Here is a 13215-nt window from a genome sequence, read left to right on the forward strand (position 1 = left end):
CCAACTAGAAATACCTTTCCACGCCATCACAGAAGCATCACTGAGTACAATTGCAGCAGGCCCAGGAGTCCAACCTGGCACAGTGATTTCAGAGCCAGGGAGGCACCCAGCACCCACCTGCATGGACAAGTGTTGACAGGGAAGGGTTGGCTGGGTATAAATCCCTTCCAAAGGATGGGGGGCTGATGCAGCCTCAGCTGTGGCCAATACTCTCAGAGCCAGGGATCTGCAGCATCTGGAGGGCTGCAGCATGCACCAATGCACCACTCAATTGAGGGACTTCCCTCTCACAGCCTCCACAGCACTGATTTCTTCACTAACATCACATTTTTGGTTTATCTGCACTTAGCAAATTGGCAGCTGTTTTCACTAGAACAAAAAGAAGCTTCAGGACACCCCTGTCTGAGCAGTCTCGTTTCTAAGTGGAATTGATGCTATTTAAATGTGTATTTACAGTTAGTGGAAAACCAACACTTCGATTTGCTGATGTTTCTTTCACTATTACTTGTGCAGCACAGCGCTGCTGCCTGCTTGCTGCCTGCTGCAAAGACAAACACGGCCCAAAGCACTTCAGGTGCTTAAAGCTTCAGGGAAGATGAATTTGTGCCTTCTTTTCCCAACCAAAACTGCTTTCTGACCTGCTTGAAGCCAACAGCGTGACTTACAGAACGTGTAACTTGCTACTCCCTGGAGCAACCTCTGTCCAGGTTCCAGTGCTGAGGTCCCGTTCTGCTCCTGCAGGCCACCTTCTAGGCAAGCACAGCTCTTGCATGCCCTCAAAGTTACAGCTAACAATGCCAATGCAGTTATCTGCAAATAACCACCACAAACCAAACCAGTAAACAGAGGCGATGCCTCCAAAAGCTTCATCATTTCGCTTTGATAGCATTTAAATGTCACATTAAATATCATTTCTAATCTATTTCACTATGACAGTTTGTTTACTCCCCTACCCCAGAGACAGTGCCAGGAGCCAGCACTTACTGTCTGCTTCCTGCGAGCTTACACCTTCGGGAAATGGGATGCAATTTCCAGTTCTCCTCCATCACCTTCCTCCTACTTCTTGTAATCTGGTTTCTGCAGAACACAAGCCCATGGCTGTCGCTGCAGCGCTGGCTCCATGTCCTGGGGCTGAAACACGCGTCTGCAAAGTCAGCCACTGATTCAAGAGATACCACATTGCTGTAGGCACTGCACAGTGACCCACATTTGGGTGGTTTTTTTCCATGTTAGAAAATGCTGTGTTAACTTCACCATCTTCTGAACGTTGTGTGGTGGCTTCTCCATGAGGATTTCCTACCAGGCCAAGCTGGAAGAGTACTGGAAAGAAGGAAACGGGAGGGTTGTCCAAAATTAGGCTCTCAAAAGTGATGGGGGAGACCTGGAGGTGTTTGTATCACCACAATTAAAGCGTCCACTGGACCATGTGAGTTCTGACACTGGTTCTTAATGTCATGATCTCAGTCTCTCCTCCACAAAACCTATGGCTCGGTGCAGCCGGGACTGCCATAGGGGTGAACTTGGCCTCCCATTGCCAGGACAAGGCATGCTGAGTGCGTTAGGGAACCATGGGAGAAGGAAAGTCAGCCGTGAGCTGGGAATCACCCAGGAGAAGTGGGGTACGTGGTGCCAGGGGTGGACAAGTGCAGCTGGCTGGGAAACCTTCCACTCCTCGTGCCTGCCTCCGCAATGGTGCTGAGGCAGAGCTGTCACCTGTGTGCATGGGAAGGCACAAATTCAACCCATCTGGAAGCAGAGACCATTGCTCCCCTTTCCTACAGAGCCAGGGAAGAGAAGGGGACGCTGCCGCACGGAGCTGCAGCCCCTCTAAGTCTGAGTTATGGCAATCTATCCCATGCCACACGGGTGGAACTGGGTGATCTTCAAGGTCCCTTCCAACCCAAACCATTCTCTGATCATAGCCATCGGCCATACCTGTTCCCATTGATTCCATCCATGTCCACTGGTACCATCCTGTGGTGGCCACGGCTCCAGCCTGTCCCTTTGCTCTTCCCTTTGTGTGTGGTGCTTGTGGGCAACCAACCTTGGCTCACTGCTGGGAAAGGAGGAAACGAAGAGGAAAAAGCCCTGCCTTTGGGTGCAGAAACGTGCAGTTCGGTTCTCCCTGGGGCTGTGCAGCACGTTGACTTCACTGAGAATTAGAAATAGCGATTAAAACAAGGCTAACATTCAAATTCCTACATTTTCTAAGGGAATTTAACAGTTCACAACTGGTTACAAGCCTCTGACGGGGTACAGGGGGAGGTCTGTGGCTCGGTTTACCCGAGCCAGGGCAGCCGTGCGGGGCGTTGGTGTGAGCAGAGCCATGGGGTGCCCCAAGCAGTGTCACCTCTGCTCGCAGCAGTGCTAGGAAAAGGCATTTAGGAACTGGGGGAGAAATGAGCTACTTTAGAAAGTCAACTTTTTCCCTGTGGAATTCCCACTAATAACACACTTCAGCCATGGTGACAATTGTCGCTCAAGGATGAGGTGGTTATTGCTGGTTTTCTGATGTCCTCTCATGGTTCAACGTAGGACAGCATGGGATGGCATGGGACAGCATGGGACAGGATGGGATGACATAGGACAGCATGGGACAGGATGGGACAGTGTGGGATGGCAACGGGACGGCAAGGGGACAGCGTGGGACTGAATGGGACTGCATGGGATGGCAAGGGGACAGCGTGGGACTGAATGGGACTGCATGGGATGGCAAGGGGACAGCGTGGGACGCCATGGCCCACGGGCACAGTCCTGCGTGGGGCTGGAAGGCGCCGCGCCGAGCCGGGTGCTGCAGGAGCCATCCCCACAGGCTGGGATATGTGCTACAGAGCTGAGCAAGTCCTAGCTAAACCCACACACCCACACGGCAGAAAACCCCCTCAGCCGCTTCTTCCTTTACATGCAAGAGGGTTTTTTTTCTTGTCTCTGCAGATGTTCAGGATCTTGATAAAAGTTTTGAGGTTTCTCTTTTCTCTCGGGTCTGACTTTGGCGACCGGAGCTGCTGCTCCTATGGGCGCGCAGCGCACAGCCCTCCAGCAGCAGCCTGCTCCTGCCCCAGAGTGCTGCCAGCACCCGGGATGCCCTTTCCCACCTGAGCTGCACAGGGCGCTGCGGTCCTGGAGGAGAAGGAGCGACAAGGGAGGAGAGGTCCCCCAGATCAGGAGGTGGTTGGGGTGCCCTGGAAAGCAGCACTAGGGTGCTCCTACCCACATCCCCTGATGGTGGAATCCCCAGCGCAGGGCACATTCAAGTGCGAAAGCAAGTAACTGCTTCGGTGTCACTTCATCCCCTGGGTTTCTAACCTGAGCGTGATCCCTGAGCTACAGCCACCGGACACAGACCCACCTGCATGACAAGAGTGGGCTGGCTCCTGGTGCTCGGCCCCAAACTCAACCATGGGGTCATGTCATCCCCTACAAGTCACTGACATCCAGGGCAGGAGCCCAGCAGACATCCAGCCCCACACATCCCAAGGCCAGTCCTTTTGCCTAACTGCTTGTCTTTTCCATTGAGGAGAAAGGAAAGCTTTGCAGACGTTCACCTGCTCATGGCTTGGCTTTGCCCATGCAGCGTGCATGGTTGAGTCGTGCATGTTCATGCAGCACGTTACAAACACTCAATAGTAAATAGATCCTCAAACATCAAAGAGCAATTCTCAACTTGTCATCCCGGTATCTCTCCATCTATCAATTAGGTGATTAAGATCTGCATGGTCGCTGACACAGATCGCGCCAGTGAAGGGCGAGAAGCCTTTGCCATCATTACATAATGCCCTTCTTTGGGGCAAGGGCACTTCCCACCGTCTCGCCCCATCAGCACAGGAAGACACCTATATTTGGCAGCCCATGGAGATGCTGGTCCTTCTCCGCTCTATAAAACCTCGGCTGTGCCCAGCAGCGAGGCAGAGGGGCCCCGGCCAGCCCAGCACACAGCAGCAGGATGCTCCCCTGGCTGAAGGCTGCTCTCGCTGTCCTCTCCCTGCTCCAGCTCGTTTCTTCCAGACCACTGATGAATACCTCTCCCAAGCGCACGCTCTCAGAGATCACCCACCGCATCCAGCTGCTCAACTCCAGAGCACAGGTAAATGCTGCTACACCTCCTGGCTTTGCTTTGCTTACAGAGCAGAGGAACATTATTGACCATGATAACGGTGATGGTCCTTGGTGCTCAAGGCACTGCCACCATAAGGACCAGTGCCCACCCCTGGCTCAGTCTGCTGCATCCCACCTCCAGCTTTGGGCACTGGTTTCAGCCTGGACATTGGGTGCTCAGCCCTTGACTTGGTGGTACAAGAGGCTGCTGATACAGAGTGTATCAGGGTGACAGGGACATGGTGTCCTGGTGCAATGTGAGCTGCTCTGCTCTGGTCCACAGCACCCACTGAGCACCCAGGCACCCTCCTGCCCCTTCCCCTTTAAGGGCTTGCAAGTGCTGAGCAAGCCCAGGTCCCACCTTCCCAGGAGCCTGCTTTGATGCTTCTCAGTGGTGGCAGCATCCAGGGTGCATCCACACCGTGTCCTGCAGAGAGGGATGGGGACATGGTACCTCTTCCTGGTGCATGGCACAGCTCCTCAGGGATGGTCTCATAACGGTGATCTCGTAATGATGGTCTTGTAATGATGGCCTCCTAATGGCAGTCTCTTAACGATGCCTTTCTCTTGTGTCGCCTCCCCAGGTCCCCTGCAATGACACCCGAGTGGCACAGGTCGCCTTCACGGACCGAAAGGTAAAAGATGCTGGAGAGGTGGAGAACACAGTTGTAATGAGCACAGACGTAGCCAGCACCATCCTCACCGTGGTGCACAGCCCACGTAGCAGGAGGGCTTGTTTTAGTCACTGAGCAAGAGCTGCTCAAGTGCAGTCACTGGGGTGATGCCAGCTGCACCCTGGGACCTGCCTCTGTCCCCAGCTCCCCCCGAATCCTCCCCCCAGCCGTGGACACCACTCAGTGGCATTGACTTAACTGAACTACACGGTGCTAATGATTGCCCTGGGTTACAGGTGTCGGAGCAGGAGCTGCTGTGCCAGGCTGCCGCGGCGCTCAGCAGCATCACGCGGTGCAGGAAGGACTATGAGCCGCTCATCATCAACCTGCAGAGCCTGCACGGAGACACGGTAAGCAGGACCTGCAGCCCCCAGCCCCGGGTGCCCGTGTCCCCTTTCACCCAGCACAGCCCCAGTCCAGTGCCAGCCCCCCATATGCACCCCAGGACTGATCAAGCCCATACTGATTGTCTATCATGGGGCCAGGCTTGGGTATTGTGCTGCTGCAGGGTACTTTGCCTCCATGGGAAGAGGGTGAATGTCCCCACCAGCCCCGGCCATCCTCACACCAGTGACCATGGGGGTCAAATGCTGAGCACAGGGGCCAGGAACCTGTCCTGAGTGAAGGACAAATTCCCAACCTCCTGGGGCAGCACCTCCTAGTATCTCAGAGCAGCTTCCAGTATCTGAAGGGTCCTACAAGGATGCTGGAGGGGGGCTCTTCATCAGAGACTGTAGTGATAGAACAAGGGGTGATGGGTTCAAACTGAAACGGGAGATTTAGGTTAGATACAAAGAAGAAGCTCTTCCCTGTGAGGGTGCTGAGGCACTGGCACAGGGTGCCCAGAGAAGCTGTGGCTGCCCCATCCCTGGCAGTGCTGAAGGCCAGGTTGGACACAGGGGCTTGGAGCAAGCTGCTCCAGTGGAAGGGGTCCCTGCCCGTGGCAGGGGCTGGAGCTGGAGGAGCTTTAAGGTCCCTTCAACCCAAACCAGGCTGGGGTTCTGTGTCTACACTTCTGTGTTACTCGTTGCGTTGTTCATATGGAGGCAGAGGCACTGGCAACCAACCATGGGCATGGGCCGGTAGCCTGGCTAAGCTGCCACATCCTGCTGGCAGCTCTGCAGTGACTCTTTTCCCTCCCCAGAGCTGCTCCCTGAGCGATGAAAACGAGATCTACCTGCGCAACTTCTTACCGGAGCTGGGCAACTTCACCCAGGGGATGTACAGGCACCTGGCCACGCTGGCTACACCATGATACCCAAGCACCGCTGCCAGCCCCCAGCCCAGGGACCGCGCTGCTGGCAGCTCTGAAATAGGGTTTGCAGAGGTTTTCTTGCTCCTCGCTGCATGCACTTCCTCAGCTCTTGCCCCAGCCCTCCTAAACCCAATGCAATCCTAACAGCAGGTCCCAGTGGGAACGCCAGGGAGCCGGGATCACACCGCTCTGGTGGGAAGTGTTCCCTTCCTGGCAGGCGCTGGGCATCTCCCAGGCTTCCCACCCAGTCCTGTGTGTCAGACCTTACTGAAGCTCTGCACCAGAGGTCTTGTCTGGGTAAGGCTGCCCTTGGTGCTCCCTTCGCAGCCCTGCGGCTCTTCCAGCTGGCACCCGGAGGGATGAGACCCCTCAGGAGGGCTCCCATTCCCTGGGAGTGATAAGATTCCCCCAGGAAGGCTTTGCCCAGCCGGGGGGGATCTGAGCATCATGCCTGGATGGGCCATCAGAGGAGGCTGAGCTTCTAATTCGTTCCTGCAGCAGCTACCAAAACCAAAACCAAGTTATCTGCTTCCTGTTCCTCCCAATGAAGAGAGGTTCTTCGCAATCACCATCTCTTCCTAAAGAGATCGAAATCTATGGCTGAAGTGATGCGTTTTGTCACTAACAAGTTGCTACAGCACACAGGGGCATGGCTCCTCATGGGAGCAGAGCTGGGGAAGGGCAGCATCCGAGAGCAGGAGCCAGGAGAGATCAGCAGAGGGAGGGGGCTTCCAGGGCTCTGCACTCAACCTTGAATGGGTCCTCTCCATCGCGGGTGGGCATTTAGGATCATAGAGTTTAAGTTATTACAAGTAAAGGCTGGGAGAGGCTGTGGGACAGCTCTGGACCTGCCGGGTGCTTATCGGCATCACACTTGTGGGGTTTATTTATTGTTATATTTTATTTAAATAACTTATTTTTATACTGCATAATCTGAAGATTAAAGGCCAGAAAAGTCCTGGCTGGTGAAAGCTGTTCTTCACTTGGGACCCACAACGTAAAGGGAAAGCCACTCTTCAGGTCGTTTAAGTTATACAAAAGCAGGTCTGTGGAAGAGTTGTATTTGAAATACTGCTACCTCATCCTTAGGGAACTCTTACTGCCCGATTGCCTTTCCACGACAAGGGATTCGTAATTTATTGTTCTTCCCTCTATTTAAAGTATTTGTATTATGACAGAGTTAATATATTCAAATTGCACGTATTTGGATGCTTCATTTCAACCTTGCACTGATGTTATTAAAATGTCTCAGGGCTTAAGCAATAAACTACTGACAAACGAGCTCTTGCTTTATGCTGTTCATTCCCCTCTTCTCACCTTCAGCAGTTAATGGAGAGCACCGTGGGTTGCTGCCTCCTTGTTCGGTTGCCATGGGGTGGGAAAGGCTGGCATTCTCCATAGGATCACAGAATTGCAGGCGGGCTTGGGTTGAAGGGACCTTAAAGCTCATCCAGTTCCAACCCCTGCCATTGGGAAGGGCACCTTCCACTAGAGCAGCTTGCTCCAAGCCCCATCCAGGTTTTGGGGTGATAAACAGCAAATCTCCCCTGTTTGCCACTGAAAACAAGTTTTCAAGAAGGCAAAAGGCACCAATGAACCCAACTGTTCTGTGGGGTAGGAAAACACAGGGAGAGAGGAAGGGCTGGAGGAGAGGGGATGAGCTGCAGCAGGTACGGGGGCAAAAGAACTGCTGGAAAGCATTGTAAATGCAGGAAACCACAACAAACACACATGATGGAGTGTTAATCACAGCCTTTGGATTTGCTCTGGATGCCCCTGAGCCCTATCAGCACCAGCACCAGGCGTGGTGGGCAAGAGAAAGGTACGAAACCAGCGGCACATCCCTGCCCCTGCAACCCAAACTTACCTGGGCACAAGTGATGCTCTCTCACAGTGCCTGCCCTGGGATGCTCCAGCTCTGGACACGGAACGTTGAGCTGGTGGTGGCAGCTTTCAGTGGAGCCCAGGGTTGGTGGCTGCGGGGACACGGGCAGGATCCTCTGTGATGGGAGATGCTTCAGTCCACAGAGCACAAAGGGGAGGAGGAAAACAGAGAGCACATTTCTGCAACTAGTACCTTCCTTTGGCAAGGGAAATGGCAGCAGTTTCATCCATGAAGGACTGCTGGGAGGAATGCAAAGCCAGGGCTATAGAAACATCCTCCCATCCCACATGGGCAGAGACGGGGACCACATGGAGCTGGGGCCATCGCCCCTGCCAGCAATGGAGCCATTGCAGCGTCAGCTGCATCCCACCCTCGGGAAAGGATGCGGGAAGAGAAGGCTGCTCCATCACTGCCCCCTTCAACTGGGCAGGGGAGAGAAAGCACAGCAAAAGGCTGGCGGGTACAAGATAAGGGCAGGGAGAGATCACTCAGCAGTTACCGTCCCAAGGGAAACGTGACACGGGGGTATCAGTTTGTTGCCATCAAATCACTGCAGGGTAATGAGAAATAAACCCAAATCTTCCCCCCACCCTCCCTCCTCCCCTCCTTCTGCACTGACCCTGAGGTCTGTGGGGCTCTTGCTCTCACATATTCTCAGTCCTCCCTTTGGCTGCTGCTCCACAGGGTTTCCCCCCCTTTCTTACTGTTACCGCAGAGGTGCTGCCACCATCACTGATGGGCTCAGCTGTGGGTCCAGCTTAGAGCTGCTGGCTGTAGCTCCATTAGACATGGGGACACTTCAAGCAGGTTCTCACAGAAGCCACCCCTGCAGCCCCTCTGCCACCAAACCCTTGCCACACAAACCCAACACAACTGGTGGCTTTCCCATCACCAGTGATGCGGTTTTCCACCATGATTCAGCCCGAGTAGCTCAAAGGTTACTTTTTTCCTGTTAATTTAGCATTTTTCTGTTCATTTACTCCAGTTTTTGAGCTTTACACCACGATCACTGGGGAAGTCACTGTGCCTGCGGGATGGGACCACGCATCCATCCCCTCTTCCAGCATCCACCAGGGAGCCTCCCACCACCACCCGTCCCAGTGCAGTGGGGCTGCTCTGAGCATCCCAGCAGCAAGCCCGGCCCCATGGCCACCATCCACTGAGGCCACCACCTCCGGTGCTTATCTGCTGCCCCTCGAGATGGTGCAGGTAGGAAACGTCAGCCCTCCACCGGCAAATCCCTCACAAAGGTCTTTCTGAGTCAGTGGCACCAACTCCATCAGGGGCATTTCAGAGTTAGACAAACACAATCACTCTCAGTCTGGCTGCTCCCGGATCAATCGAGCACTCGCAGGCTCTTATCAAGCATCTGATGGCAAGTTGCTATTTGAGTTACAAAAATACCTATTAGTTATTACAAAACTCCAAAGTTTCCCAGCTCAGCTCGTGTCTCAGCGTGATTTCCTGCAGTGGTGCTGGCTGGCGGTGGAGCAGAGCCCATGGCCTGAACCTCGCTCCCAAGCGGGGCAGGACGGGATGATGGGGAGTGAGGTTCAGGCCATGGAGTGATGCTGCTGCTCACAGAGACGCCGGGTGCTGGAGCAGAGACACAAACCCCATTTTCCCACGTGAGCACCAGCATCAATGCCACAGGACCACACTGCACCAGCTCCCTGCCCATCACCACATTGTCCCACATACCGTCACGCTGTTTTGGGGTCCCATTTGGCCAGGAGGGCCCCCAGCCCTCTATAACGCCCAGCCCCAGCAATGCCCTGCTCCTACCCAGGAGATGTTTGTGCCCCGGGGCCCTGCAGCCTCTGCTGCGCTTTCTGTTTCTCCCCAGCACAAGGTAAGATAAGCAGAGTCAGAAAATCACACGCAGATGAAGGATGCTTTGCATGATCTGGAGATATTCAAATGAAACACAAGGTGGAAGAGCTCACAGGATGGATAGAGAGGAAGGAAAGGCAAAGCTCCGCTATCGGAGCGTGGTCAGATTCGGTTCAGCTGCTTTCACCTTGGGGCGTAGAGAAAGTGTTGGGATACCTAGAAATGAAGAATCCCCAAACCCGAGAGTTTACACACTTGTCTCGTACGTGACCTGACTCCTACCAGCGTTATCTTAGGGTGGAAATTTCCTACGTTGAAACGTAATGCAAGATCAGAAGAAAAGCTTGACTTTTACACCAAAGACCTGTTGTCCTAATTGGATGGGAGCAGCCTTGGAAAGTGCAGGTCAGAGAAAAATGAGATTTTTCCTACAGGTTCAGCAATTTCACAGCCATAAATTGAGATGGTTCTTCCAGAAAAGCACACCCAGGTGTCGAGCACCAAAATATCCAGAACCTGCAGCACAGGGTTCAGTGCACACAGGCCATGAGCATCCTGGTGCCCCTGCTGCTCACCTTGCTGGTGCGGTCAGGCTGCCACACGGCCACTCTGCTGCACACCTCCATCTTCCTGAAGGAGAGCATCAGGCTGCTGGATGAGCTCCTGGAAGCAAAGGTAGGGCTCGTCCTCATGGATCAGCTTTAGGGATGAGTTGTTGCATTGGGCTGGATGAGAGCGATGCTGAGGCAAAGGCAGGCTCAGAGCAAGCTGTTCACAGCGCACTGGGGGCATGGATGGATGGATGGATGCATGGATGGATGGACAGACGGGTGCCTGCTCGCATCAGGATGGATCCATGTTAGCCCCTTCTCTGGCCTGATCACTCCTCTCTTTTCTGTCTCCATAAAGGTCCCCTGTGACAAGATGAACGTGACGAATGTTTTTGCAGGCGATAAGGTAAGAGAGGAAAAGTGGAACTTGTCCTTGTTTGACAACAATCATACGGCTGCGATGGGCACCAGGAGAGGATGCTGGGGCAGAGGAGAGCACGGGGTGGCCAGGAGGGAGGTGTGAAGCCCTGGGAGTCCTGCAGCACCGCATGGGAGTAAGGGGTCCAGCAGTGCATCACTGGTGCCCTCATCCACCTCCATCTCCATCCGGAGCAGCAGCGGCTGCTCCTGGCCACCCCGGAGGCACAGGGGAGGCCGGAGGGACGGGCAGGAATGGGCAGCACGGGTCTGAGCAGCACGCAGGGGTTCTCAAGCTTTTCAGAAGGGAGGAGAGGAACTTCTTCCCTTGCCTTGGAGCAGTGTGCCACCACCTCAGAGGCACCCACACGCGCCTATCGCACACGCTGGTTACACACACTATCCCTCTTTAGCCCTTATCTGGGGAAGGCTCCTCACTTAGCAGATTTAATAGCAGATAGTGAAGCCTAGTTCTGCTCTGAAAATGCTGCCTAAGCTGAGCTCCCCAGCCCCAGAGTTCCTGTTTTCACAGAAAGCCAATGCCCTCGCACTGAGCTGCACCAACAGGCACCAGCCCAGGGCTGCAGCAGCCTCCCTGGGGGGGGGCTGAGCATCCCCTCAGGGTCCCTGCACCCTCCTGCCATAGGGAAGGGTCCTGGGAGCAAGGAGAGGTGCTCAGGATAACCCAGCACGTGCAGACCTGTGCTCATGGGGACAAGGTGGTCACTTACTTGGTGGTGTCGCTTGGTTTAAAGCCGAGGAGATCTGAGCAGGCAGGGCTCAGTGAACTCTGTGCTGGGGACATCCCCCAGGGAAGACAGCTGAATAGTTTCCTTATCACCAGTGTTTCATTTACCAGCTCCTCATCTTCCATGTGTCTCTGCTGTGGGGCTTTACCCCCTCAAAGCACCTGCTGGAGGCAATGTCCCCTCTTCCCAGGGGCTTTTGTTATTCCCATAGAGCCTCTGCCCCATCAAATCAGCTCCATTCCCATGGAACCCACAGGGAACAGCTCCCTGAGCACCATGTCCCGCAACAGGAGCACGATGCTCTAAGCATGAGGGTGCTCACCACTGTGCCGAGCTCTGCCAGGACTTGTCACCATCAGGACAGCAGCAGACTGGGGAGCTTCAGGGGGGCTCTGACATCTCCTGCTGTACCTTGTACCTGCCCTTAGGGACAGAAACGTGTTATTGTCCCTGCCTGCGGCAGGGGTTGGAACTGGATGAGCTTTAAGGTCCCTTCAACCCAAACCAGGCTGGGGTTCTTACTTGCTCTGGTTTAACCTGCTGTGGATGAAGCCATGACTGCACACAAGGGTGTCTCAAAAACCACTCGCATCTCTTTCCAGCAAGACAACGACCTGGAGACCTTATGCAAAGCCACCACAGTTACCTGGGAGGGCCGGAGCTGCCACAGGCACCTGGAGGGCATCCACCTCAACCTGCTCAGCCTGCTCCGAAGGAAGAGCAGAGTCTACAAGGTACACAAGGGCCTCCCCTCCCTGCTCACGGCATCCGCCTCTCCCTCAGTCACCGCTTCTGCTTTCACCCCTTCACCCCCAGGACCACGCTGCAGAAGCAGATCCCCCCCTAGCAAACACCCTAATGACCGTTCTGCTCTCTCCCAGGCCCCGTGCCCCGTGCCAGGAGGCAGCACTACCTCCCTGGGTGATTTCCTCCTGGACTTGCGCAGAGCCCTCCACCGACTGGTAAAAGGGCAGAGCTTGAAGTGAACAGCCCTTTGGTTTGTGTCCGTAACTATAATGCTGTATTTGTCAGAGATTATTTATAATAACTTCTTTAAATAAATGTATTTTTGCACTAAACTCGCTGGCATTGTGCAAGATGCTTCTTGGCTAGAAACTGCCCAGCGCAGCAGCGTGCTGGAGAGCTTGAAGGTGCCAGGCACAGCATGGAGACCCACCCCTGCTCCTGGTGATATCAATCCCAGCAGAGATTGCTGAGGGACACAAGGAGAGGCTACAGCTAGGACAGAGAAGAATGGCAGAGCAAGGAAGAAAGAACGGGTATTTTCTATCCATGATGTTGGCAAGGGGCAACAAGGGCCAGGAGGGGCAGTGCTGGCTCCAGCACACTAGATGGAACTGGGACTTCCCAAATAAGGGGGTTTAAAGCCATGAAGTCCACTGCTTTGTAACCTACTGTGGCACTTGGGAAAGCCCCAGGACAGTGCAGGGTTTGTTTTGGGCCAAGTCACTAGTCAGGGGAGCTGCAGCATTACCAGAGCACAACCAACTTATTACCTAGTGCATGAGCAGGCTGGAAGCCTTCCAGAGGAAGCGAGCTGAACATTTCCAGTGGCTGCAGGTGAATTCAGAGCATCCGCAGGAATCCAGGGCGACAGGCTTAGGGTGCAGGACAGAGACACTTTGAGGCAGAACAGTGTGAAAAGCATCTCTGCATGGCATAGGTGGTACAGCTGATGGAGGTGTGCAGGAAGAGGCAGAACACAGGCAGCACCCATATTCCAGGGGACAAGCTG

The 13215-nt window shown here is 54.4% G+C and overlaps 1 protein-coding gene across 1 annotated transcript; it reads left to right on the forward strand.

The window, feature by feature from the left end:
- The first annotated feature begins 10288 nt into the window (after window positions 1-10288).
- IL4 (interleukin 4) lies at window positions 10289-12445 on the forward strand. The gene is made up of 4 exons (XM_062637952.1): window positions 10289-10417; window positions 10652-10699; window positions 12062-12193; window positions 12341-12445. The coding sequence occupies exons 1-4, from the start codon at window positions 10289-10291 to the stop codon at window positions 12443-12445; spliced, it is 414 nt and encodes a 137-aa protein (XP_062493936.1).
- The last annotated feature ends 770 nt before the right edge of the window (window positions 12446-13215 follow it).

The sequence above is a fragment of the Pezoporus occidentalis genome, unplaced genomic scaffold, assembly GCF_034315485.1.
Source record: "Pezoporus occidentalis ecotype Australia unplaced genomic scaffold, CSIRO_AGI_Poc_V1 ctg55, whole genome shotgun sequence".
Lineage (NCBI taxonomy): Eukaryota > Metazoa > Chordata > Aves > Psittaciformes > Psittacidae > Pezoporus > Pezoporus occidentalis.

Excerpts from the sequence above, each read along its gene's own strand:
- IL4 (XM_062637952.1), top strand. The coding sequence starts at position 10,289 with ATGAGCATCCTGGTGCCCCTGCTGCTCACCTTGCTGGTGCGGTCAGGC. Across the intron at positions 10,700-12,061 it reads ATGTTTTTGCAGGCGATAAG|CAAGACAACGACCTGGAGAC; the intron begins GTAAGAGAGGAA and ends ATCTCTTTCCAG. Across the intron at positions 12,194-12,340 it reads GGAAGAGCAGAGTCTACAAG|GCCCCGTGCCCCGTGCCAGG; the intron begins GTACACAAGGGC and ends GCTCTCTCCCAG.